The sequence below is a fragment of the Oreochromis niloticus genome, linkage group LG23, assembly GCF_001858045.2.
Source record: "Oreochromis niloticus isolate F11D_XX linkage group LG23, O_niloticus_UMD_NMBU, whole genome shotgun sequence".
Taxonomy (NCBI): Eukaryota; Metazoa; Chordata; class Actinopteri; order Cichliformes; family Cichlidae; genus Oreochromis; species Oreochromis niloticus.
This window is the reverse complement of record NC_031986.2, coordinates 3,743,277-3,771,274: the sequence shown is the minus strand read 5'-3', so window position 1 is coordinate 3,771,274 and position 27,998 is coordinate 3,743,277. Positions and strand designations below refer to the sequence as shown.

At 41.5% G+C, this 27,998-nt stretch overlaps 2 protein-coding genes and 1 long non-coding RNA gene across 6 annotated transcripts in view; 1 reads left to right on the top strand and 2 right to left on the bottom strand.

Annotated features, from left to right (window-relative positions):
• The window catches only part of LOC109197015 (ATP-dependent DNA helicase PIF1), a 933,009-nt gene that overhangs the window by 307,124 nt on the left and 597,887 nt on the right, over nt 1–27,998 (top strand). The gene's annotated exons all lie outside the window — the stretch shown is intronic.
• LOC109196828 (uncharacterized) lies at nt 6,671–10,197 on the bottom strand. Of its 3 annotated transcripts, none has more exons than XR_002058167.2 (3): nt 9,592–10,196; nt 8,702–8,859; nt 6,671–7,363 (listed from the first exon to the last, which is right to left on the bottom strand). It is a non-coding gene; the product is annotated as an uncharacterized LOC109196828 (long non-coding RNA). The 3 variants fall into 3 exon arrangements; XR_002058168.2 differs by having other exon boundaries at nt 6,671–7,360; XR_002058166.2 differs by lacking the exon at nt 6,671–7,363 and adding an exon at nt 8,222–8,268 and having other exon boundaries at nt 9,592–10,197.
• urp2 (urotensin II-related peptide) lies at nt 14,509–18,396 on the bottom strand. The gene is made up of 6 exons (XM_019351288.2): nt 18,213–18,396; nt 17,663–17,764; nt 17,050–17,373; nt 16,355–16,389; nt 15,591–15,747; nt 14,509–14,924 (listed from the first exon to the last, which is right to left on the bottom strand). Exons 2-6 carry the CDS (start codon nt 17,733–17,735, stop codon nt 14,893–14,895), a joined length of 621 nt encoding a protein of 206 aa, XP_019206833.1. The 5' UTR covers nt 17,736–17,764; nt 18,213–18,396; the 3' UTR covers nt 14,509–14,892.

Genomic DNA, 27,998 nt, shown 5'->3' with positions numbered 1-27,998 from the left:
ACGAGGCAGGAAGCTGGACGGGCTCCTCGGGCCCTCCAGCTGACGAGGCAGGAAGCTGGACGGGCTCCTCGGGTCCTCCAGCTGACGAAGCAGGAAGCTGGTCGGGCTCCTCGGGCCCTCCAGCTGACGAGGCAGAGGGCTGGACGGGCTCCTCGGGCCCCCAGCGAAAACAGTCTCAGAACCAGTGGGCACCGGGGCCCTGGTACACACAGAGCTGAACCAGTAGGCGCACGGGCCTCTGGCAGGAACGGATCAGGACCAGCAGGCACACGGGCCTCTGGCAGGGACGGAACAGAACCAGCAGGCACACGGGCCTCTGGCAGGGACAGAACAGAACCAGCAGGCACATGGGCCTCTGGCAGTGACAGAACAGAACCAGCAGGCCCGGGGACCTCTGGCAGGCACGGAACAGGTTGCGCTGGCTTCTTTACGTCCAGGGGGCCAGAGCTAACCGAATGCTGATATCCACCCTCTGGGGAGGCCCTGGAGAGAGTAAGAGTCTCAAATGTAGCCAGGTCTTCAGGAGCAATGAAAGTCGGTGTGGGGCTATTCTCCTCCTGAAAATGAGTGGGTGGAGATGGTGGCAATACAAGAGAGTGCACTGAACTCGACTGAACAGGAGGAGACTGAACTGACTGGAGAACAGGAGGAGACTGAACTGGGGACCGCCGGGCAGCTAACTGAGCTTCTGGCTGAAGAGGTGTTTGCAGTGAGCATGAAGAGGGTGGTGGCCTATGTTCTCCTGAGCACAGTTTAACCCGCTGGATGGGCTCAGAGGAAACAGTTTTCTTGGGGTTCCTCTGCTCTGAGTGGAGAGGTAAAAAACAGTCTTTAGCAGGCAGGCTGAGCTCGTCTGGGTTCTTAGCAGAAATAGGGGGCAAAGACGGCTCGACTGAGCTGCCAGTGGGGGGGAAGACCAGGCTGCACTAGCCCAATAGTATCAGGAAATGCTAGTTTAGCAGCAACAAGCGCTTCTCTGGAATTTTTAGTCTCTGAGTTAACCTTCGGTTTATCAGGTATGGTTCTAGGCTCCAAAGGAGAATGAACAAAGTCCTTTAAATCCCCTGAGATGGAACAGCCCTTCTCAGACGAGACAGAGAAAGTGTTTTTGTCACTCACCCCAGCCGGCTGCTCAGAAGTTCCCGAATCCAGCTGAGGCAAGGGGTGCCGGCGGCATGAGCGGCGTTTCCTCCCAGACGAGGGAACAGAAGTGGCGGAGGAAACTGGTGATGGAGGAGGGATGAAAACTTCCTCCTCATCCTCTGACCACATCGCTGCCAAGAAGGAGGCCGGTGAATTAGGCTTGGTATAGCACGCGGAGGAATCCCGCGGCAGAGGTGTGGAAACGCCTCTCCCCCGTGATCGTCGCTGCTGCGTAGCGGGAAGCTCCGTGCTCCGCGGGTGCTGCTGCGGTGGCTTCGGGTTAGCAAACTGGGAGCGGGCAAAAGCTGAAAGCTCCCGAGCTTGTAGCACCTCCTGGGCCTCGTGCAGCTGGTCCATATAGCCCATAAATCCTCTTAGCTGGCGCAGGTGAGGATTTCCCTCCAGGATGGCTTTGATAGCGTTAATCCCAACCGCCATAGTCTTAGTGTCTTTAGTGTGGGAAATCCGCTTCATCAAACCTTGGATGCGGGAGAGATCATACTCCCGGGACGAGTCTGCTGGGTCCTGGTTGTGGTCGCGTCATTCTGTCATGTCTGTGTGTAGGCAGGCAGGAAGAGAGGACCCAAAATGCAGGACTCACGGAGGCAGAAGTAACTCAAAATACACAGCTTTATTGCTGGTAAGAAGCAGAACGAGAAAACACTAACTAAACTGGGGAAACAGAATAACTAGGCAGGTTGACAGGCTGGCGAACAGAACACACAGAGGAAGCGAGGGTGAACAGACGTTAACGACGCGACACCGAGTAGGGGAAGACACAGACACTAAATACAAGAGGTGAACGGAACGAAGAGGAAACAGCTGGGAGACACGGCTGACGTTGGTTACACTGACAAGACAGGGAGAGCACAAAGCTGAACGCACTGACATAGGACACAGACCCACAAAATAAAACAGGAAGCACATGACAGACAGAGACACAGACGCAGACTTATAAGCAAGCGTAATGACATCATGGACAGACAGAAGGACATACGGACAGAGGAGACTAAGCACAGGCAACCTAAACTAAACATGAGGACAAGATAGCAAAACCTAAACCAGAAATAATAATCATCATCATCATCGGACGGCTAAAGAATCAGGATATAATTATAATCAAAACAGTATCACCAAAGAATAAGAACTAATCCATAATGCAAAGATAAACCAAAACCTAAGGAACTCAAAATGCTGGGTCGAACCGACCCAGGACCGTGACAACGGGAGCAGCCAGTCACTTACCGACTAACACTGCAAAACAGAATTGCTAAAGTATTAACTTTAATTTCAATTCAGGTTAGATTTTTTTGTGCGCAACGCAGATTTTCTGTGCGCAGAGACCGTGCCAGCAGTGCGCAATTGCGCACGTGCGCAGCTTAGAGGGAACATTGATTAGGACTGTAACAATATGTACTTACAAAGTCAAAGTTTTTTTAATTATGCTAGAATATTGGAAGACAATCAACTTTTAGTGTTTTCTGCATATGAATTATACTGAAATAGAGACGGTGACCCTAACTGTACAGAAGCACTAAACAACTGACAATCTAACAAACATTATTGGCCTGAGCCGTCATGCGCAGTGAGTCTGATCCTGTGCTGTGAGAGTCTGACAAGTATGTTTCTGGTCAGTTTGGAAGAAATGACATCACAATGTTGATCTTTTTTTAATATTCCTTCTCTTTTACAACATAAACTGTGATCAAAGCTACTTATGTTCACAGCATGTAATAATAGTGACAGTCCAGGGCATTGTGGTCTGTTGAGCTAGGGTTAGGGTTAGCAATTCAGACATATGTAATCAATATTACTCTTGGTGGATACAACAAACACCCAGGAATTCATATTATAATTTGATTTTCATGAAATATTCATATTCAGTATCAGTCATTTTATATTATAACCACGTATCCACCCAGGCTCATGGTGGGGCAGGGCTCTGTCCTGGGATGCTTGAGTGAAAGGTAATGTACACCCTGACCAGGTATCCAGTCTGTCACAGTTGTTTTCAATATTTGGTTCAAAAATATGAGTGGAAACAAAAATCCAACTAGGATTCTTGCGTATGATGGCTGAAGTCTGTCTTTGACTGTATTGTCCAGCTGATCCATCAAACCCCTGGCAGATAGAGCTGGGCGATATAAGATTTTTTCATATCACGATATGTTTTTTTCATTTCAGGCGATAACGATATATATCACGATATAAGCCAAATAACTATATTTGTAAGATTTAAATGTGCCGTTGCTCACAAGTAAAATGCGAAATAATCAGCAGCTTGTTTTGATTTAAATATTTATTTCCCATAATAAGTTCAACAGGGTAGATGTACTTAAGGAACATGAGACTTCAGTTTCAGATAAATAAAGGCAAATATTGCAAACTACACAAAAGGCAGCCGCTAAAGCGTTTAAGTTTCAAAATAGAAAGAAAAAAAAGAAAGCTTGGACACTGCTAATGGACAGGTTTTTGATGGGGCGCCCACGGAAATGCAAAGCAGGAGATGAAGCATCGCCAAATATGTTTCCAAACCAACTTCCTTCCAAGCCAAAGACTAGAAAATATGGTGAAGCATATCCTCCCTTTGGCTTCACCTGCACAAGTGCCAAGGTAGGTCTCCCCTGCAAAATTAGTTTCCCTTTGTCGGGAGCAGCGCTGGGCTCTCCAAATCACGGACAAACAGTATCCCACATTCTTGATTTTTAGTTCACAAACACTTCTTGTAATAACTAACTACTCCTGACATTTTGGACATGTTAGCTCTTTATGCAGTAAAGTTGCAGTGGGATACAAATAATATCAGGCTGATCCTGCCGTAATTTGTTCCCCCGGTTCAAATCACGGACAAACAGTATCCCACAGCTGTTTTTGTTTTTGAAACCATTTTGCACAGAAAGGGATTTTTTGAAAAATGTATTGACAGCAATGTTGAATATTATTACACAGGAAAAAAAAACAACTACACGTAAAATAATTACACCATGACGCCTCTGCCTTCCTAAATGGAGGGACAGTAACTGTGTGTAAGCATGTAAAACCTGAAGATAGTCAGATTAACAGTATTTTGTCTCTATCTGCCATTCTGCAATTCATCTCATGTAAACAATAACGTGGCGCACAGCGTGACGTGAAAAGAGGCACATACCTTTGACGTTGCGTGACGAACTCTGTAATCCTAGTCCACACGTAAACGCAAAAAAGGAGTTTTAAATAATCTCCGTTTTCAGTGAATCGCAACGCCGTTTACGTGTGGACGAAAAGCCCAAACGCATAGAAACAGCTGAGTTTTCAAAAATACCCGTGTAGGTGTGGACGCAGCGTAAAGGAGTTAGTAGTGTATTTTATTACTACCTGTAATTTATTGCTGTTTACTTGTATTTGCTTAATTGTTTACTAAATGTTTGAGGTGTGAAATAAACCGCAGTTTGTAAACAAAATATGGGTGTGTGTGTTTGGAGGATGTGTTTGTGCGGGGGGGGGGAGGAAACATTTTTCTTGTAAAACAAAGGGGGGCCTGGCAAAAAAAGTTTGGGAACCACTGCTTTAGTCTGACAAAAGCCGAATGACGAATTAGCGCTTTCAGTCAGAGATCGAGCATGCACCACTTCATTGTATGTCCAGACTTGCTTTCGGCACAATTTACAGTGCGCGCTACTCTTTTTTGTCAGACTTGAAATAGCTGAAATACCTTCACACTACTGAACTTCTGTGGCCCTTCCATTCGACAAGCTCTCCGGCATTGGAACCATCATCTGTTTTTTCTTCGGTAACCTTCGCTCACGCTCTCGGTTGATTTTTCTCTAGTCGGCAAACTCATTTCCTCCATTACCCGGGGTCCGTTCTTCGTACCTCGCTTACTACATCCAAGATCAAATGACACATCCAAGATCAAATCATCGCGCTAACTTTGAGCTCGCTAATCCGGTTCTCCGAACACACCTGTTGTTGACGATTAGTATAGCTGGATGAAGTAATCTGAGATCACTGGGTGGCTTAAAAGGGGCTACGCATCGATAGTAGAAACATTGATCGGCAACCCTGTGATTGGTCGGCGAAGATGTCGAAGGAGCGCGCTCAGTATTTCACGGCAGCAGACCAAGAACTCTTGATTGAGGGATTTCAGGAGTTTCAGAGTTTAATTAAAACGCAGGGGAACACTGCAAAGGCTGCAAAAGCAAGGAGAGAGGGCTGGCAGAAAGTTGCTGACAAATTACACTCGTAAGTGATCCGTGATATTACATTATATCATGTGATATTATATTATACCACATTATATTATATTACATCATATCCTCTTTCACATTAGAGCCACAACAGGACCCACTAGAACATGGGAACAAGTAAAAGTGAAATATAAGAATATTCTACTGAATGGTAATATTTATCACTTATATTGCTTTTAGTCTATGACAAGAGACCCTGGAATAATCTGTTTGTTTGTTTATAACAGCAACCAAGAAAAGGGCAGAGCAAATAAAGACAGGTGGTGGTCCTGCACCCCCTTGTCACACCCCGGCTTTTTGTACTGTGACATTTATTGACATTGTGGACGAACTAATTTACTATTAAGACTCTAAAATATGAATTACATCTGACATAATCACATACATGTAATAGAATGATTAATAGTACATTTCCCTTTTTTTAGGAAATGACCTGTATGTATCTGTATGAAATCAATGAAAGAATCGAATACTGCATTATCTTTAGTTACATTGATAATATTTATTTATGGAGAAACAGTGGAGAAATATCGCTGTTGCTTCGTATAAATGAAGCGGACATACCTGAGTGGCCGCGATCTAATCCTGTTTACATAAAGTAAACCTGCTCCCAAGCAGGTTTACGCTTATGGATCTGTTGCTATGGCAGCAAGTCCCGGATGAGCTTCGGAGAACTGAACGATCCAAGATCACGCAAAATCGTCAACAATCAAATCCAGCTAACTTACTTAGTGAGGTACGAAGAACAGACCCCCGGGCTACACGGCTGCAAAAACAAATACACATGTGCGCCTTGGCACTTTTGCTGTACGTAACTGACGCTACTTCTAAACGGAACGCAGCCTTCCTACGTCGGACAGCTAATAACAGGAATCGGACGCGCGGTCCACCCTAGTCCACAGCAACCACCATAGCAACAGCCTAGCATGACTTTAAAATCATATTCTTTATTCATAAATATCAAAAACGTGAAATGATTTGCAAAGCGTGAAAGTGTTACAGCTGCAGAGAGCTATGGCGGTATCTTTGGAAGCTGTTTACATAGCTAATAATATACAATGTAACCATGGAGACAGTCACGTGAGGTAGCATGTTTACTACAGTGAATAAGGTGATTGCGTGCACAGCGTCCACACGCTGCAGAGGGTAAAGACATTACTTCAATATTGTTTTATATTTATATATATTTGCCTTCTGCTGACCATCACCTCAGGTTCACCATTAAGGTTTCAGCATACAGATGCACACTGTTAAATATGAACACGTTCAAAAAACTCATGTCTCAGAAATAAGCACAGCTGTTCATGTTTGTCATTATAGTTTTATTTGTAAGAAAATTGTGAACTTCATATTGTGTATCAAGTCAAAGAACATTTGACAAGTCTGAGTCATTCCTTTGCCCTATGAGAGCTGGAATAAATATATATCCTGACAGTTACAGTTGAAACAGCAGAGACAGGTAGAAATGGGCTCAGATTAATCTTTGCTTAGTCAGATACCTCCTGTGTTCAGTCCATCATATTAAAAAACAAACAATAGCACGATCCGTGTGATTTTGCATCCATTTCCAAATTGTAGTCAAGCAGCCCAGTCTCATACAGGTAACAGAAATGTCTCTAATGTAGACGTGTACAGTGTAGTGTAAGCATTAAAAGATCATAAAGGAAACACTAACATTTATGTGAAACTAATTGTAATAAAAAATGAACAGGTGATTTATAGATTTAAAAAGAAAGAATCTGAAAACAACACTTTTTTTGGTCTAAGTGGTCAAAGTAGAAAACAGAACTGATGTTCAAGAACAAACTGTAGCTGCACTAATATTACACATCTCCATTGTTGTGGTGAACAATGTTGCTTTTAAAACCACATGCAGTGTGTGACCATGACTGTCCACTGAGACCATGAACGCCACTTCGCTGAAGCATTCTTCTCCTTCTCCTTCTTCTTGCCATCAGAATGGAAGCAGACAGAGCACGAGCTGCTTTGATCTACTGAAAGGAAAAAGCAGAACATCTGAGCTGAAACCATTCAGATAGAAACAATCGCTCAATGCAGTCTCTCAGGTAGCTTAGCCTGCTGCAACTGATACAAGCTAAATATAGTTAAAACACAGTGTCAGGGAACTCCAGTGTGGGAACTAGCGGCTTTAGGTTTGTAGTCATTTAACTTTCATCCATCCATCCATTTAATTCAGGAGGAAGAAATGTCAGGTTGGTGCAGGCTGGTTACATCCATTGTCTTTAACCAAATGACTTGGTTCACTTCATGTCTGGGCTGTATGTGGGATTATATCATGTTATTTGGGCAGGAGTACCTGTCCCCTGTTAGGCTTAGAAAGTTTCTCCATAAGCAGAGCTTCTAAGTCTTATAGCTTCTAGCACATCTGTAGCTGTGCGGGGGGGGGAGTGTCTGCCATGACTAGATGAATAACAATGATCTGGGATACATAAATTTCATAATGCATGCATATATCTCTATAAACCTGGCCTGAGGGCTGCCATTTTTTACATTCAGTTATTTCTCTTAGAAATGTTGGATCTAAATAATGAATGTGTTACAGTCAAACTGACACTGGTCAGTGTAAATGGCTCATTGGGACACAGAAACCTTTAAATTAAATACCATCACCTGACATCGAGTGTCAAACAATATCAAAGCTGTAAAAGCTGTTTACAGTCAGAATGTATAAAAACTATGATTGTAAATAAATTCAAACTAGTGAGCTTTTCTCTTTGTGCTGAATATCAACACTGTGATTTCTTAGACAGTAAGCTTTACATCAGCACAGTTGTAGAAGCCGTCACTCCAAATGTCTTTTGATAACAAGAAAAAAATACCTTTTCAGTCCACGGCCTGAAGTTCTTCTCCAAACATCTTCTGCTATCGGCTTTGTCTGCTGGTTTGAAGACAATAAACCACAAAAAGATGATTTAGTCACTTTGTCTGCATCATGCAGCTCGACTGTGTCATGTAACGATGTTGAATAGCCGTCGTTATCCCTCTCATGTGTCTGTAGGATTGTACTGTACAGCATCTCATTGATATGTGAGGAATGCTAATGTAACAGGATAACAGACGTCTGGTCTTACATCATTAAAATATAAGGAGCAGGAGATATTTAGATATTTTTATATTTATATTATATTTTATAGCTGACAGATATTACTAAATAGATAGAATTTACTAAACAGCTGGATGAACATGAAAAATATGTCCATAATCACAAATGACCATGAGAGCCAGTAGAATTAATTCAACTAGACACTCAAAAGACGTCCTTAAATGTTCTTTAAGTGGCAGAACAAACAAACAAACAGTTAATCGTTTACTTGAGATGAAATCTGCTCAGCTACTTTGAAAACAGCTTCTAACTGGTTCCTCCTTTAACAGGATGACTGCTCAGGGGTAAGGCCATCATGCAGTCCAGCAACCTTTATGGTCCTGCTTTGATTCACCAGGAACTATTAGGGAAACCTTTCAGCGCCTCCTGTGAAAGACACAGGGATAAACACACAAACATTTATTAACATGTTCCACAGTCTTCCAGTTTGATTTTCTCATCCTGTGGACAACAACGTACAGAGATGCAGGTTTATTGTTAACTTTTGTAAGGTTTCTTTACTGAACATATCCAGCTGCAGCTCCACTGTGATCCTGAACTGGATAAGCACTTAAGAAAGTGTGTCAATAAATACATCAGCTTACTATATTTATCCAAACAGACGGGACCAATAATGCTTCACTGAGTTAGAGACTTTAACAGTCTCTTCTATGTAAGAATGTCTCGTGATAGACCTGCAAACTTGACAACAAAGGTTTTTCAGACTACATGTAGCTGTCCTCTATGTCAGCTCACACATTTACATTCATGTCACACTTATTTCTGCTTTCCCATTTTTAGCATTATTACTTACATTTTGATTGGATACCTTGAGTTTGTAAATGATCAGATTACATAATTGGGATACAATTCAATACAATTCATGTATCCAATTCAAGGTCGCGGGAGGATGAAGCCTATCCCAGCTGATACAGGACAAAGACAGGCTGCCAGTTATCGCAGGGCTAAGACAATACGTGTAACAGAAAATCCACTTAAATGTTTGATATTTCTAATAATAATCATAATTATGACTATTATTTAAAGGTTTCTTTATAAATACATTTTGATTTTTTTATAACCCCTAGAATATAAACCTGAGCTGTTTCAGATTCTGACCTCTGACCTCAGTGACCAGGCTGTGTCCTCACTGCAGCCCCCTCTTGGAAGTACGTCTGCTTCTTGTCTTCCCCTGGTGATGACCGCCTGCCCTGAATATCACGTACTGTACCTGAGGAACAAAACAGGACAAACACTTGCCTTCATTTAAGAAGTACATTCATACAGAGATAATCTATGGAAACACACTAGTTCACCCTTTGGGAGGAATCAGTTCCTGTGAAACATTTCTGTAAATCAACATCGTGGAGAATGAATGAAATGAGTTCTTCAGGTGGCTCAGCAGTCCCACACTGACAAATGAAACTTCTGTGGAAGAAGAATCTGGATTTTTGGATTTCCAATCCAGTTCTGATTTAAAGTATTAAGGATTAAGCAACAGTGCTCATCTTTGCACTTCTGAAATCTGTGTTAAACAACAACAAACATAAATTAGTACCAAAAATACAGCTGAGTAGAAGCTTTACACACCACCAGCAGCCATAATGCTAAATTTTAATCTTCAAATGTTTCTGAGCCGTCTTCAACCTGCTTTTAACACAGAAAAGTCCCACAGTCAATGCAGCCTGACTCAGTCCTACATGTTCAGCACACACAGAGACACAGAGGGACTGTTTAAGGTTTAGTGTTAACCTGAGTCACTGATCATTTACAGTATTACAGAGTCTGGCAGTCTTTGCATGATGTCCACGTCACTGTAAGTTTCTAGCTGACTCTCAGGTGTGACAGGTGTGCCAGCAGGAAAGAGTAATAATAACCTGCATCCTGAGGTTTGTCCTGCAGGATTAAACAGTAACAGCTTTACTACAATATAAGCTAACGTTTACACCGTAACTTTAAGCTAGCACCATAAAGACGGTAAAACACGTAATAATATCTACAAATGCATCTCAAAGCTGTTATATTAGCACTCGGTGTATTACTAACATAACCACATTAACATTATTGACACTCGCTGACTTTTAATAGTCATTCTATAAATGCCGTCCGTTTAAATGGTCTTACCTGTAACACTGCTGTATCCACCGGATTCCAGCCAGAGTGGATTCTGGAGTCTTCCACGCTCCTGTTAGTGATCCTACATCTGGATGGATGATACCAACCTTCTGAACAATCTAGCAGGTGGAGATGGCCCATATCTATGGGACTGATTTCTGCTAATAACGCCCATTGTATGGACTGATAACAGCCGAAGCGGGTGAATAAAGTCACCTAGTTGCTAGCTGTGCCATTACCCAGCATACACCTCTCCCTCCATAAATACAATAAACGATACAAAAGTAATAGCCTATAATTAATTTATCTGCTGTATCTGCTGTTTCTCATATAGTTGTTTACATTATATAATATATTGTGTTCAGTATACGTCACTACAATGTGATTTCGGAAATATATAAATATACGGACAACAGGCTCTTCCGCGGCAATCTCTTGTCGTCAATAAACAACGTTTAGGGAGCAGCATAGTATTCAATAGGAGGACCCTGCACGTCAATTCTCGACGCGAGGGGGGTACCCTGCGCGTCGATAAGTGAAGCAGAGGGAGCCTGACCATGCGTCACACATTTGACGACTTGGGACTGAGAACGTGTTGCACAATAATATAGGCCATCAAGGTGTTGACCGCACAGTGTCTTTGATACGTGAACGCTTCTTTTAGCCACACATGCGGGCAGACATCGAGCATTATGTGACCAACGTTAGTTCCTGTGTAAAGCAGAAAAAGCCCAGCCATGAAACAAGAGCCCCTTTAACAAACATTGTAACTGTGCAGCCCTTTGAGCTGGTGTGCATAGACTTCCTCCATCTTGAAAAATGCAAAGGCCGTTATGAATATATTCTAGTGATAACTGACCACTTCACGTTTTGCGCAAGCTTATGCCACCACCTCAAAGTCAGGCAAAACTGCTGCAAACCTGATATTCAATGACTATGCCCTAAAGTTTGGCTTCCCCTGTCGCATTCACCATGACCAAGGAGGTGAATTTGAAAATCAGCTATTCAGTCAGCTCAAGAAACTCTGTAGCATGCCCGGTTCCAGGACAACACCCTATCACCCAATGGGGAACGGTCAAGTTGAACGTATGAACAGGACATTGTTGCAAATGCTTAGAACACTAACTGAAACACAAAAGTCAAACTGGAAGGAATCTATCAACAAGCTAATGTATGCATATAACTGCACACGTTGTGAAGTCACTGGCTACTCCCCATTTTACCTACTGTTTGGACGGTCACCCAGGCTACCAGTAGATATGCTCTTTGGACTGAACTCAGACACAGATTTTAGTGACCACAGAGACTATGCTGAAAAATGGAGAAAGGGCATGGAACAAGCATGCTTTATAGCAAACGAGAATGAAGAAAGCTGCTGAAAAGAGCAAAAGACACTATGACACAAAAGTAAGGAGTTCTGTGTTACAACCTGGCGAGAGAGTTCTGGCAATTCAGTTCAGACAAAATGGGGCCTGACCCCCCTATCTACAAGGTGAGACCAGAGAGAGGCAGAGGGCGCTCTAGAGTGCTTCACAGAAACTTGCTTATGTCATGTGACCACTTACCTTTTGAAAAAGTGCCTGAAAAAGATAATCTTACAAGACATGAACAGAAAAAGACTGATAAACCCATCGCTATTGTGCCAGACTCTGTGAGGGCAGTGTTGATGAATACTGCTGTCATTATACACCAACTCAACCTTCTGTGTCCCAGCCATCAGAACAGCGATGTCTCAGCCTGCAGCTCCAGCCCCTGCTGTTGCACCAACACTAGAGCCCCTTGCTGGAGACCATCTGGAAGTGCCTGACCCGGCTGTCGTGGAGACACCTTGTGTGGAGGCAGAGCCCACTGCAGGTGACATACCTGCCCCTCCCCCACCTGTTGTACTCAAGAGACTTGAAGAGGAGACACCCCAGCGGCCACAGCGAGAGAGACACCCGCCGAGACGGATGACGTATGACCAATTGGGTACCCCATCCTGCTACAGTGTTCACCCAGCACCGCAACTGCTTCCTGTGTACCCGGACCTGGTCCCATGGTTTCCAGCTCTGCAGTCATACTGCACTCAGCCCATTGGTTTGTATGGACTGCAGCAAATATAAGTTGACACTTTTTCACTGATGACTTGAAGACTGTACTTACGGACTGTCATCAAGAAAAAGAGACTGACTTTTTCCATCTGTGGATTATAACCATAAACAATAGACTTTTTGTGAAGACTCACATATGGACTGGTTATAGACTTTGTCTCACTCTTGTGATTTTTCCCCCCTGTTTTCAGGGGTGTAACATATGCCTGTCACACTCTGCCTATTGCCTTCAGATTAAATCATTTTTAAAAATATGTCTTCATGTCATTATGCGGGCCACAAGTAGAGGTGACATGGGCCGAGAGATTGAGAAAAAGAGCCTCTTAATGCGTGTTTTGTTTGGGTTTCCACCGGCGTGGAATTACCAAAAATAGAGAGGGCATAGCCTAACATATGAAACAGGAAAAGACCGCCGTGTAATCCATTTATTTCAACAAAGTAACTGTATTCTGAATACCACCTTTTTAAATGGTAACTGTAACGGAATACAGTTACTCATATTTTGTATTTTAAATACGTAACGGCGGTACATGTATTCCGTTACTCCCCAACACTGTATATATACAGTTTAGTGCCCAGCAACATGGTTTATAAAATAAATCATATGTTTGTAGTTGCTGTCCTGTGAGGACCACCTATCTCTGAAAAAAGGGTGAGCTCACAAATACAGGCCTTCATTTTGATTTTTTAAAGCACATTATATAAGTTAATAATTAAAAAAATCAGCTGAATTAAAGGCTTGAGCAAACACTTTAACTGTTAATATCTACAGGGGGAATAAAAATAAAAGTTATTAACAGCTTTTTCATACTCCATCTTCTCTCCATCCCACATGTTAGCCAAAGTAGGTGCAAAGAGGAAACTCATATTAGTAAGTGATCTCAGAACAGTGAAAGGTCAGTCAGTGGTAGCTTGTGTCACATGCTGGTCTCTAATCAGTTTATAGTCAAAGACCGGTGGTTTATCCACAATGCGTATGCACAAACCATCAGAAAAACCTCCTGACCTCTCATCTTGCCCACTAAAGTAATTGCTAACGGGATACTGACACACCTTCAAAACAGCGAGGGTTGCATTCTCTTATGAAATTGAAACAAGCGCAGCAGACTGTAGCTAACTGTGGCCACAAGAAGGCAGCAGTGTAAAGGCTAGATGCACAAATTATTGACATGCGAGGATAGACTATTTTTTAGATATTTTCCTGCTACGTCACTGCTGCAATCCACAACCTAACCAACTGTCTATGTTCATCATGTGCTCAAACAATGGTGTGATGTTTGATATAATAGCCTGCTCTTGGTCCTGTGCTAGACTTTTGACTTTCCAAAACAGTGTATGCTTGAATCATTGTGGTAAATAAAAATAGACAAAATGATTGTGATTGCAAGGTCAAGCACATTTAACACACAGACTTAGACACAATCACCAGCTGGATGACAATGACGCTGCCTTCTGCAGAAACCCTTTGAAGGAAGTGACCCAGAATTTACATACCCAGACACCAAATACTCACAGTTCAGTTTCCCCAGAAACGCCCAGTTGAAGAATTCACTGCTGGTCTGGACATAGGCTGGTTTGACTACTGAGGCTAGCTGGTGTCACTCATCAAATGCTATTAATTCTGATGATGATTTAGTGTCAGATTGTAACATACTGCTACTGAAGCTGTATCTAAATAAAGTGCTGTATTTGATTTCAGCTTAACAACCAGTGTAACAAAATCCTTTAAATACATACCGTGTAATCAAAGAAAAACCACAAAGTGAAGTTACTGTTTCAGATCTCTCTGACTGTAGAAAATAAAATGTCAGCCTTTGTTGTCACAGTCAGTATTTGCTATGCAAATGATAAACTTTATTTAAAATATGGCACACACATTGAAAAACTGACGCGTGTCTGTCTTATAAAGGAGCGTAAGGGTTAACGAGTGTGTGTGTGTCTTGACCAAGGGCGCACAAGGTTTGCTTTGACTGGTCTGTCTTGTTAGTTGATGCATGAATGAAAAGGTCCAAGTAAAGGCTGGCGCCGGCCTGGTTCAGCATGAAGATCTTTCTGTTGTCATAGCCACAGTTTCTTAGCACTCAGAAGTCAGGCAGGAGATACAGAAGAGGATGAGGATGAATAAAAAATGGAGACACATGCTTGGGTAGATGGAAGGGGAGATGAGCGAAAGGAAGAAGATGAGACACAAAAGTGAGCCGCGGCTGGAAAGCTGTCATTTCTGAGAGCAATACTTCCAGAAACACACTGTGGAAGAAGCAAAGAAGGAACACGTGGTTATAAATCAGTCTGAAGAAATGCTGGTGAAAAAGCTGTGACAACACCTCAAAGAGTAATGATAAATTCATGCACATTAAAAATTGCATTCACACACATAATTATGCACTCCAGTCCCCAATAATTGCTGCTCTGCAAATTTGCTGCATTAATCAAAGCTGAATGAAAACAGCTTGGCTTAACCCTTGTATGGTGTTTGGGTCTGTGAGGCCGTTGCCCCTTTAGGCAGTATATACCATCAAAACCTGCAAAATATGGTATAAAGATATGTACACTTGATTAGAACTGATTTTATTTTTTTTTATAACATTTTATTGACAAAAAACGAGAAGCACATTAATTCATAAATGTGATCGAACAAAGGTTAAAGGAAAAAATTAACCATGTTTGCTGTTCACATGGCTCGTAATTGGGATAAAGTAAACATCTGTTGAGTAATTTAACATAAAATTGTTTGATAGTGTTAAGCCAAAGCCAAAACTCTAGCGGGTCCACCAGACCCATGAACACTGGCTGAGTAACAAAAATACGAACACCATACAAGGGTTAATAAATAAATAGGTTTGACCTGTTTATTATTATGGTCTGTCAACCAAATACACCACCTGTCAGAAGATATATACAAACTTCCCTCACCTCTTTTGTTGGTCTTCTTGGTCTGTGGTGGGAAGGACTTCCTAAAGTTTCGACCAGTCAGGCTTGGGATGACGTCTGCACTGGCTTTGGATGCAGTGCTGTCAAGTAGTACTGGGCACGCAGTGGTGGGATTCACCGCTCCTTCAGCAGCAGTGAGCTTCCATCACAATGGTAACAAAAAGATTAAACTGGCTGTCAGCAATCAAAGCATGAGTTATCAACTGGATACTTTCCTTCTACCCCTTTTAGAAATGCAACCACACAAACATCATTGGCTTTTTTATACTCCTATATGTGGAAATTGTTACATAGTGGCTTTGCTTGGATTTCCAGACATCCTCGTTTCTGCACCTTGTCACACTCTGTGTTTCATTTCATCCTTTGGTCAAAGTTCTTTATTGCTGGATTTAAGAAGTCATGTTCAAAATGCAACCAGCACTTCATTAGAACTGCCCACTTTTGGGACAAAGACCAGTGTTTTGAATTAAACTAAACAACAAGCCATTTTTCTCTTCAGATAGACTATTAACCTGCATGCAACCAAAGACTACTCAAGCAAGTGAATAATGAAGGGAGTACAAAAATTCTCATTTCTTGTCAACCGATTCATGTATCTGTTTTCTTTATGCAGTTATTTTGCATGTTTCTAATCTTACTGACCACTTAAACTGCTTCAGAATGCGGACCCTACTAAGTGACATTTATTCATACATTCATGCAGCACTTTCTTTAACTCAGATCTTTAGACTTTGGGTCTAACTTACCACTTTATCTTTTCCCCCAGAATTTCTGCTGCTTACTGTAATGAAAAACAAAACAAAAATGTCAGGAAAGCAGTGGTCACTTCTTGGTTTAGGCTAAGCCTGTAAATACTGTGCAGTCCTGAATCTCTCCAGACGTTACCTAAGGAGCTGCATGTTTGAATTAGTCTGATGTGATGTTAAATAGTCGTAAGTACAAAGTGTTTGGAAATGAACTAGTATTTTTCTGGTACTCAAAGAAGTACTCAAAGAACTTTAAAAAACATATTCACAAATGCATATTATTTCATTCTGATGGAGACATCAAGGTACATAGGGAGGGGCAGGTGATTAACTGATGCTCTGATTAGTAGCAGATCCACTGAGCTGCATCACTGGAGTCAATATGTGCAGGTAACTGTCATTCACAGTCAGCAAGTGGGCATGATGTGTATGCAGACTCTACTCAGGCAGACCCTCAGTTTAAACAAAACAGGTGTTTCCAGCCATGAGACTCTCTCCTCCTTCGTGCTGTGATAAAGGCCAATAACAGAAAATATCCCAGATACAGTGTCTTAATGTGGGAGAGATATTCTTTATGTTGAGACCTTTCTCTTGGCGTTTTCTTTCTGCTAATGCTGGAACCTTAAAGAGTAATAAATTTTATATTACAATGAAGAATGAAATGAATAAAAAAGTTAAAAGAAGAGTGGTATTACCTCGTGGCATGATGGTAAGCTGTGAGCTCCGGGTTCTGTTAAATGCCCGGTGAAATTCCTCCAGGGCTGAGACCATCTTCTGCAGCTTGGCTTGTGTACCAGGACCAGCTGTGTTGCTGTTGACTCTTGGTTGCTTGGACTTGGTATCTGCAATAGTTCTTGTAGCACTTTGGTCAGTGGTTTGTGCTGTACCATCATGTTGAGCTGCTGTGCTTTTGAGGAGCCAGTGCTTCAGGTATTGGTTTGAATTGAATGCTAAGGTCTTCTGTGGAACAGCTGAGACATGAAAAAGACTACGAAGGGAACGTGGTTGTTTCACAAAGCCTACAAAACAAATAACAATAAAGTGATTAGGCTGACTTTTCCATGAAGAGTGTGCACAGAAACACAAGAAGCTGCTATTAGCTTCCATCCATCATACACCTTCTTTTGAAATGATTGATGCAAAGACCATGGCTGAAGACTCAATGACTTTTTAAAAACTGTGATGTGCTTTAAATGAAAGCACAGTTTTTTAAACACAAACAAACCTTTAACCATTAACTCTTCAAGAATAAGGAAATGCCAGCTATGAGAATTAGGCAGTCTTGCATTATTAACATGTTTTTTTTACCTCTTTCATCAGCTGCTGCTTCCACTTGCATCCCTAGAATCATCAGAACGAGCAGGACTAACGCCATCCCCATCAAAACTGCTGCTCTGTTTAGCAATGTGGCTTTAGTTGAAAAAGAAAAAAAAGATGATGCTCAGGCCTGCAGTCTATATGAATTTACTTTTTCTCAAAGTTTCAAACTTGGACTAGGAATCTTTTTCCCACAGTGTTTTTGTTCTACAAGTTCTCAGTCTGTATTGTTTCTCCTGATGCTCAAATTATCCAAAAAATGAGCTCTGGAGATTTTTTGGGTTCTTTCAGTGACTTGTCTTTGGAGATTCTGTCGTTTCCAGTTTACTCAAAGAGATAATCAGCGTTATCTTCAGGTGTGATACAGTACCTAAATTGGTATTTGTCAATTAAATCTCCACAACTTCTCTAAAAAAATCTACACTTCAGCATCAGTTTCATCTGTGAAACAGAGAAAGTTTTTCTTTTCATAATCCATGGATGCACCTCTCAAAGAAGGCTTGTCAAGAGTGTGTTGCTTTTTCGGACACAGTCAACGTACCTCGCTTTTATAATCCTTGGTTTGTCCCAGAGCATCAGGCTTATTTCTCAGCATCAACCAATGACTGACCTGAAAGGCCATCTAGCCCAGCCCTTCCTCCTCAATGGGTCGGTGACATTTGGAGAGTTTGGCGGCAAGCTTTGTGTGTTTGGTGTCAGCTGTATTGTTTTGTGAATCTGGTGTCTGTGTGTGTGTGCTTAGGCTTGTGTTTAATATGTGTGTCTTGTGTATGTGGACATGGCTGTATAAGCAGTGATAAGGTAGTTCTTAATATGTTTGCTCAGGGGCCACAGAAAAAGAAAAGAATTCTGACGCATGAGGGCTTGGAGCCTCCGACTGCGCGCGCGCACACACACACACACACACACACACACACACACACACACACACACACACAAGAATACACTAGACACTCACACACACACACATACAAATGAACTATGAAAACAAGTGTGGGATGCACATCAAAGTGCACATGAAGGCTGGGAATTCATGTCCAAAAAGGGCTTTTCAGTTGTTGTTCATTGGAATGGCTAAACCTTCAGACAGAAAGCTGACACCTTAGTGACAGCTACAAATATACACCCATAAACCTCATTAATCCGTGTGATGGTGGAAGGACACGATGGGGGGAAATATTGAACTTTGCAAAGAGATAGAATGATAAGAAGGGTGAGAGAGACCAAGAGAGAGACAGGGAGAGTTGCTGGGTGAAAAGAATTTAGTTTAAAAACATTCACTCATTGTCTCAATCTTTCTGCCTAGCTTTGACATTAACACGCTGTGTGTGTCCACATGTGACAGAGACAAAAAGTGAATGAGTTTGAAAGTTTAAGGGAAATATAAAAGGAATGCTTTCTTCTTCCAGTTTCTGTAGAAGCCTTTAGTTTCTCCTCTTATAGACACTTACAGGATGTGTGTTTGCACATTTTTTCATTCATTTCATTCTTTAAAAATCAAAACAAAAACGGGAATATCAGAATCTGACTATATTACTTTCTAGTAAGTTTTCATGCAGTTTTTCAGCTGGTGAAAGTCTCTGGCAATTAATAACCATGACATAGTAGAAGATAGTAGTAGCTTGATTTTTTCCCCTTTGTGTCTTTCTCTCTTGCTCTCGCTCTGTTTTGAGATTTCAGGTACTCTGAGACAGGCTCACAAAGGTGCTATAGATGAGATATAAAAATGGAGCCCTGATGTTAAGATGTGAAAGTCAACACATATGACCCACTGCAATTTGAAGCAGCCAATGAAACAAAAATACATTACACTGGATAGGTAGAGGTGAGATTCAAACCTACTACTAATGATGACTAGTTACTGATACCCAGGATGGTACCAAAACTCAACCAATAATCATGTCCCATAATCTGCTTCAGTGTAATTTTGGTACCTGGTTTTGAATAGTATACCACCCACCCATTCTCCATTTATAATGTGAGGAGAGTGGACCTGTCCCTGCCCTTCAAGTCCATGATAAGTTCTTTTGTTTCAAGGACATTCAGTTTCAGGTTATTTTCTGAGCACCTGTATGCTGTCTCATCACCATCAGAGATGAGCCCAACCACAGCGGTGTCATCGGGATACTAGACGATGATGTTGGTTGGGTAAATTGGTGTAGAGTCATAGGCATACAGGGCGTACAGTAGGGGGCTGAGAACGCAGCCCTGAGAAAAGAAGTGAACACAAGAGTGTGTATTGATGTCATCATTCATTTCCCTTCATGATAGTCTGTGTTTAAGGGCACAACATGTGTTTCAGCTGTGGCTTTCCATTGTGGACAGCAGGATATGCCCCTTCCTCTTGCCTCACCACTCCCAGTAAGTCTCCCCTGGCTCCTTGTAGTTCGTCTTCTGAAACCAGCCATGCTTTTGGAATGAGGAAACTCTGCTTGTTTAATTAAGGATAATATTAGATTTACCATCACTTGTAAAACCAAAACCAGTTTTTCTGTAGAACTGGGAAATTACAGTTATTCCAGCATGTTATAAATAAATTAACATGTTTGTAGGTACCTGGCTGTTGGATCACAATAGCTGGATCTTGTTCTGTGTGTGTCCTGTGCCTTTAAGAGTCTCTGCAGGTCCTTCCTGATTGGAGAGCTGGCGGCTGCTGATTGGTTCCATGGTAAATGGCCTGTATTTGTATAGCGCTTTACTTAGTCCCTAAGGACCCCAAAGCGCTTTACACTACATTCACCCATTCACACACTGGTGATGGCAGCTACATTGTAGCCACAGCCACCCTGGGGCGCACTGACAGAGGCGAGGCTGCCGGACACTGGTGCCACCGGGCCCTCTGACCACCACCAGTAGGCAACGGGTGAAGTGTCTTGCTCAAGGACACAACGACCGAGACTGTTCAAGCCGGGGCTCGAAGCGGCAACTTTCCGATTATAAGACGAATTGCCAACTCTTGAGCCATGATTGGCCGTTCCATCCTCAAGTGGCTGTTTTAAAAACTCTCTCTGGCAGTTGTCTCTCGGCAGCAACTCACAGCAGCAGCAGACCCATCCTTGGCCTCCAAACCAATTGTTGAGAAACCTTTGTGTGTGTTTTTTCTGAGAATTACTGAGCTTTGTATATAGTGTGCACATACGTTTCACTTGTAAATAGGCACTGAAGCAGAAGGGGTGAACTGCCTTATTATTTTCTGTACTTGTCAAGAGATTTATTCTAAAAGACACTTCTTCAGCTGAGAGTCTAAGAGTGAAGACACACACGCTGCAGTTTTTACTTGCAAGGGCGATCACAGAACGCTCACACCAGAGTGGGGACCTGTGATGTGCGCTCTGTTCTTGCACTTGTCTTTATTTATACACAAGAAAAGTAATACAATAATGAATACATTTGTTTAGTGGAATGTGTGTGTGTGTGTCTGTGTGTGTGTGTGTGTGTGTGTGTGTGTGTGTGTGTGTGTGTGAAGCAGCTCCTTTTCCTTGTAGGGAGTCAGAACTGATTGTTCAGCTCTGTACTATCGCTGTGAGAACTGATAAAAGAGAAAAGAACAAGTAACAACAGTCTAAGACATCAAAAAGGTTATTATGCAGTATTCTATCATATTTAAACTTATATCATTAAAAGCTTATACTGACTACTAAGTACAATTTTCCATTGACAGTACTGTTTTCTCTTGTTTATTAAATTAGGGAGTTAGGGGTAGCACTGGTCTTTTGTTTGGTTTTTGTTTCACCCAGGGTTTAGGTAGCACCTCCCTTTTTCAATAAGCTTGTTTTCTTTGTTATTTTGGCCTTTGTTCACCCTGGAGTTAAAGCTTTCAGTTTGGGAGTAATAAAATCACCTTACCTTGTAAATTGGCTTCTGGGTATGACTTTGGGGACCAGGGTGGGGTCACCTTCCTTTTAAACCCTTATGTTGCACTCCTGTTCTCTCTGCCAGGAACAAGAGATGATGGCTGTAACTCAGAAGGTAGAGCAGGTCGTCTGCTAATTCGAAGGTTGGTGGTTTAAATATTCTTGAGCAAGGTACTAATCCCAGTTTTCTCTCTAATGCATCTATTGTGGATGACTGATATGAATGTGTTCTAATGTTAGCTGGGAAGCACTTATAAAGAAAATATTTGTTTTTTTAAAGTGCTGTTGTGAAATGGGGCAAGTTGTATTAATTTGAGTGCTCAGGCAGAGTAGAAAAGTACCATATAAGAACCGGAAGATTTACCAAAAGCACATGGGTGCAGCTTACACAGGGGCCAAGTCCCAGCAAGCCCCAGTCCCAGCCATGCATACACACACAACACAGCCACCCTGTAGTGTAGTGGGCACATTTTAAACAACAAATTGCTTTGCAAGAGGAAGCTGCCACACTGACCCAACTCTCAGCGAAAAGGTGAGGTGCGGGGGATGCTGGAAAGGAGAATGATGGGCTTGAGACCAGGTTGGAGCTTGCAGAGGAGGTTGTTGTGGGGTTGAACTAACCTGGTTACACGAGTGTGAACTGAGACAGTTTTGAGTTAGCTGATTGTATCATACAGCTGTTCTGATAGGATAGATAAAATCTTATGGCGACAGAATACAATGTGAGACAGTTTGATGAGTCTGAATGCACTGAGAACTGAAGTGAGAGTTTAACTGGGCAAGTGGCTGGGAGCTCTGTGAAGGTGAGGAGAGGACAAATGGTGTTAATTGAGTTGAAAATGGAAATGTTTCAGGTCAAGAAGCGGGTCTACGGGATCTGAGTTAAATAGTATCATCAATAGAGAGTGGGCTAGTGTGGCTGACCAATTGCTGAGGCCATTCCTCTGCAGATGATCTGTTAGCTGTTTGACAAAGTGATGGCTTTTTAATTAGTGGTTAAATTACTGCCACGTTAAAGGCCTGTGGTACATAGCCTATTAACAGAAATAGGTTGATCATATTTAAGATTGAAGCATTAATTAATGGCAGGACATCTTTGATCCTGGGGGTCTAATAGACACACTGATGCTTTAGAAGAAGTGATATTAGTTTAGTTAACTTACAAGTTAACTTGAGTTCTTATTTAACTTAAGTTAACTTAGAAAGATCAATTTGAGAGGAGTCTAAATAAATATAAATATGACTGAAAGTAGGTGTATATAATAATAAGTCATTAAGATGATTATGAGTCATTTTTTTCTCTAATGGTTAAAATTTTATTTGTGAAGAAGTTCATGAAGTCATTACTAGTTAACGTTAAAGGGATTGTTGGCTCAGTAGAGCTCTGACTGTTTGTCAGCCTGGCTACAGTGATGAAGAGTGTTAGATTGCTGAAGTGCTGAAGAGGTCTATTAACTATGTGTTAACAGACCTCTCTGCATCGAATCATATCTGTTATTAATCTCTGTCTCTCTTCCACAGCATGTCTTTATCCTGTCTTCCTTCTTTCACCCCAGCCGGTTGCAGCAGATGGCCCCGCCCCTCCCTGAGCCTGGTTCTGCCGGAGGTTTCTTCCTGTTAAAAGGGAGTTTTTCCTTCCCACTGTCGCCAAAGTGCTTGCTCATAGGGGGTCATATGATTGTTGGGTTTTTCTCTGTATTTATTATTGTGCGATCTACTGTACAATATAAAGTGCCTTGAGGCGACTTTTGTTGTGATTTGGCGCTATATAAATAAAATTGAATTGAATTGAAGAGAAGAGAAATATGGGGTTGTTCTTATTTTCTTCAATCAGTGATGAGTAGTAAGATGTTCTAGCTTTATGGAGGGCTTTATTTATTCCTGGTCGAATCAAGAATTCTAAATTAGTGAGATGACATTTCCTCTCCAAAAGTATGCATAGCCATCTGCAGTGAAGATGTAACATCATTAATGAGATAATTGGCCTCTATTGGAGAAGAGGTTAGGTATCTGCTCTGCACTGTGTTGCCACATGGCATTGAAGAAGAGTGGACAAATTACATCCTTAAACTTAATTATGGCACTTTCAGAAAGACATTTACTGTAATCAAATGCAGTTCCCACTACTGCATAATCCATTATTGTAAATATGAATGTTATTAACAATTGAGCAGACAAAAGAAGGTTTTCATGGAATTCTTTTCTACTCTCCCAGAGTGCTCAAAGCGCTTTAAACAACACAAGCACTTTCTATCTAACATTCTTGTCCAACGATATTTGAAATGCAGACTGGAAACTTCAATGGATGACCCACAGCCACCTCATGTTCGGTTTCCATGCCATATCTCAGAACAAGATCCAGAGTGTGATGGGTGGGCTCTTTTCCATTTTGAGAGAAGCTGGTGTAGTCAAACAATAGATTAATTACTGTTTTGAGGCTGTGATTATTAGCATGGATATTAAAATCACCCAGAACAATTATTTTATCTGAGCTTTGCACTAAATCAGATAAAAAATGTAGAGAAATCAGACAGAAACTCTGAGTAGGGGCCAGGTGGACGTGGTTAAGAGATAACAAATAACTGGCTTTTGAGTTTTCCAATTATGGCAGACAAGGCTAAGAGTTAGGCTTTCAAATGAATTAAATCTGTCTGGGTTTATGGTTCATTAATAAGCTGGAGTGGAAGATTAAATCAATATATTGATAAATTATTAAATCATTTACTAACAGAGACTTAGAAGTGAAAAAACTAATGTTTAATTATTTTACTCTTAGGTGCAGCTGATGATACTTTATTGTTCTTAGTGATTTTTTTAATGCTTAAATTGTTTTTTGTTACCTTTTGGTTCTTTTTTGATTACATGGGAGTGGACAAAGTCTCTATGGGAATGGGGTTTGGGGGAATGACAGGAGTAAAGACGCTGCAGAGGTGTGTAAGCCTGCAACTCTGCTGCCTGGACCCAAGTCAAATGCCAAAGCCAAATGTTTCCTGGAGACGCCCCTGACACATAGTAGACAACAGGAATGATGTCAAATCCTGAAAGAGGAACACTATCTTCAAGAAGCAAAACAGACTAAAGGCAAAATAAGTGACAATGAGACATGTACCAGTAATTCTGCCATGGTCCAAATAATACAAGGGATAGTCAACGCCAACGGAGAACCAGAAGCCTCACAAAGAAAAAGAATGTACTCACTGTTCAGAATAGTACTGTTCAATGCCTCCATGATGATTGCTTTTATGGATTCATTTACCCAGCTGGCCCAAATAGAGAGATATCCTGGTGCTCAGTATGTGCCATTCTGAGGGAGTTCACCAAGGCCTGCGGCATGGGCTACACCTGGTGGTCCCCAGGGGTTACTGCTGGGAATCAGGGAAAAAATGTTCCATTCTTCATTCCTATTTAATGACACAGCTTCCTCTGGATGCAAAGGACAGTTGACCAAGGACAGTTCTTCAATTCATCAACAAACCTGTAAGAATCAACATAGGCTGTCTTAGCTTCATCTGAACTGAAGAAATCAAGTCAAGTCAAAGCTTACTTATATAGCACATTTTTAAATAATCTCCAGGGACCAAAGTATGTACAACTTATACAAAATACACACTATATAAAACAGTCACTAAATTAACAATGAATATAAACTAAAAATCAAATAAAACAAGTAAATAAACTGTAAAAAACAAATAAAACAAAACACCAGTGTATTCTGCTCAACTAGACCTGAAAGCAAGTGAGAACAAAAAGGTTTTTGAAAGTGTTAACTGACTGGGAGACCGGGCAGCACTAATGTGAAGAGGCAAGTTGTTCCAAAGATCAGGAGCCACCACTGAAAATGCTTGATTGTCTCTGCTTTTAAACCTGGATCTCAGAATCTAGGCCTTTACCTTACTGAGGAGCCTTAGTTGAAAGAAACTTGTCAAAAGTCACACCAAGGGTCCTTGTAACCAGACAACAGTAAGAGGCTAAAAGACCAATGGCGCGATCATACACATCTAACAGGTTGGGTCGCCAAAATAAAATAATTTATCTTTTACTTTTGTTCAGATTGACGACGTTTATGTCAAGCCACCAGTTATTTCCAACCGTGATTGTACATCTGTTGGTTTGTATAGGCAAATATATCTGTAGGCCATCTTCAAAGCAATGACAACAGATGCTATGTTTAGGGATGTTGTAATGAAGGTAGACTTTTTGTCAGCCTGGCTACAGTGCTGAAGAGAAACCTGGGGTTGTTCTTATTTTCTTCAATCAGTGACGAATAGTAAGATGTTCTGGCTTTGCGGAGGGCTTTCTTATAAAGCAGCAAACTATTTCTCCAGGCTAAATGATGATCCTCTAAATTTGTGACACGCCATTTCCTCTCCAGCTTACGAGTTATCTGCTTTAGGCTACTGTTTAATGTCTGCCCAAGAAAAGAAATTTCAATTAGTATGGGAAGTTTGTTTAAGCTGGTGGAAAACATTACTTTAACACTTACCTTTTGGACAAAATCATCTTACCTGTGGTTTCTCCTGATGGTGTGCCAGCCAAAAGAGTCCCCAGGCATCTCGAGTTCCCTTTTAAAGTTTCCTGGCGGTACCAAGTGATTGAAGACAGGATTGAATAGATTAGTTTATTGTAGATTATAGGCAGCAGTCCAAGTGGGAAATATTTATTTTAATAATTGTAATTACGGTTATTATGCCTACACTATTGAGTTGATATTAATAAAGGTTATTAGATAAGAAATGTGTGTGTAGTTTAGGTTCATACGTAACCCCAGATAATGGTATGGGCCATTTAGCAGCAGTCCATAAAGGGGTACCATTTAACATCAGAGGGTGTTGCTGGAGCCATGTCCCATCACTGGGCTACATTGTTTTATTTTATGTTATGCATTTGGAATTTAAATGTTGATGAATAAAACATGGTGGGTCTGTATCCCTTCTCTGCCTCAAGCCTCCCATTTGAACCTAGTCACTACAGGCCATCCTAATAGATGTTAAGGGAAACATATATAAAGAAAAGAGAATGGGCCCAGGTAGAGAACCCTGAGGTACTCCACAACTAAGTGGGGACACAGATGATGAATACTGCCTAAATGGACGAAGAAACTTCTATCTTAGTGCTGCGTTCGATACTGTTGACCATAATATCCTATTAGAGCGATTAGAACATGCTATAGGTATTACAGGTACTGCGCTGCAGTGGTTTGTATCATATCTATCTAATAGACTCCAATTTGTTCAAGTAAATGGAGAGTCCTCTTCACCCACTAAGGTCAATTATGGAGTTCCACAGGGTTCAGTGCTAGGACCAATTCTATTTACATTATACATGCTTGCCTTAGGCAGCATCATTAGAAGACATAGCATAAATTTTCACTGCTATGCAGATGACACGCAGCTCTATCTGTCCATGAAGCCAGGTAACACACACCAATTAGTTAAACTGCAGGAATGTCTTAAAGACATAAAGACCTGGATGGCCGCTAACTTTCTGCTTCTTAATTCAGATAAAACTGAGGTTATTGTACTCGGCCCTGAAAATCTTAGAAATATGGTATCTAAGCAGATTCTTACTCTGGATGGCATTACCTTGGCCTCCAGTAACACTGTGAGGAACCTTGGAGTCATTTTTGACCAGGACATGTCCTTCAACACACATATTAAACAAATATGTAAGACTGCTTTCTTCCATTTGCGCAACATCTCTAAAATTAGAAATATCCTGTCTCAGAGTGATGCTGAAAAACTAGTTCATGCCTTCATTACTTCCAGGCTGGACTACTGTAATTCTTTATTATCAGGATGTCCTAAAAACTCCCTGAAAAGTTTTCATCTAATCCAAAATGCTGCAGCAAGAGTCCTGACAGGGACTAGAAAGAGAGAGCATATTTCTCCTGTTTTGGCTTCCCTTCATTGGCTTCCTGTTAAATCCAGAATTGAATTCAAAATCCTGCTCCTCACATACAAGGTCTTAAATAATCAGGCCCCATCTTATCTTAATGACCTTGTAGTACCATATCACCCTATTAGAGCACTTCGCTCTCACACTGCAGGCCTACTTGTTGTTCCTAGAGTATTTAAAAGTAGAATGGGAGGCAGAGCCTTCAGTTTTCAGGCCCCTCTTCTGTGGAACCAGCTTCCAGTTTGGATTCAGGAGACAGACACTATCTCTACTTTCAAGATTAGGCTTCAAACTTTCCTTTTTGCTAAAGCATATAGTTAGGGCTGGACCAGATGACCCTGAATCCTCCCTTAGTTATGCTGCAATAGACGTAGGCTGCCGGGGATTCCCATGATGCATTGAGTTTTTCCTTTCCAGTCACCTTTCTCACTCACTATGTGTTAATAGACCTCTCTGCATCGAATCATATCTGTTATTAATTTCTGTCTCTCTTCCACAGCATGTCTTTATCCTGTCTTCCTTCTCTCTCCCCAACCGGTCACAGCAGATGGCCCCGCCCCTCCCTGACCCTGGTTCTG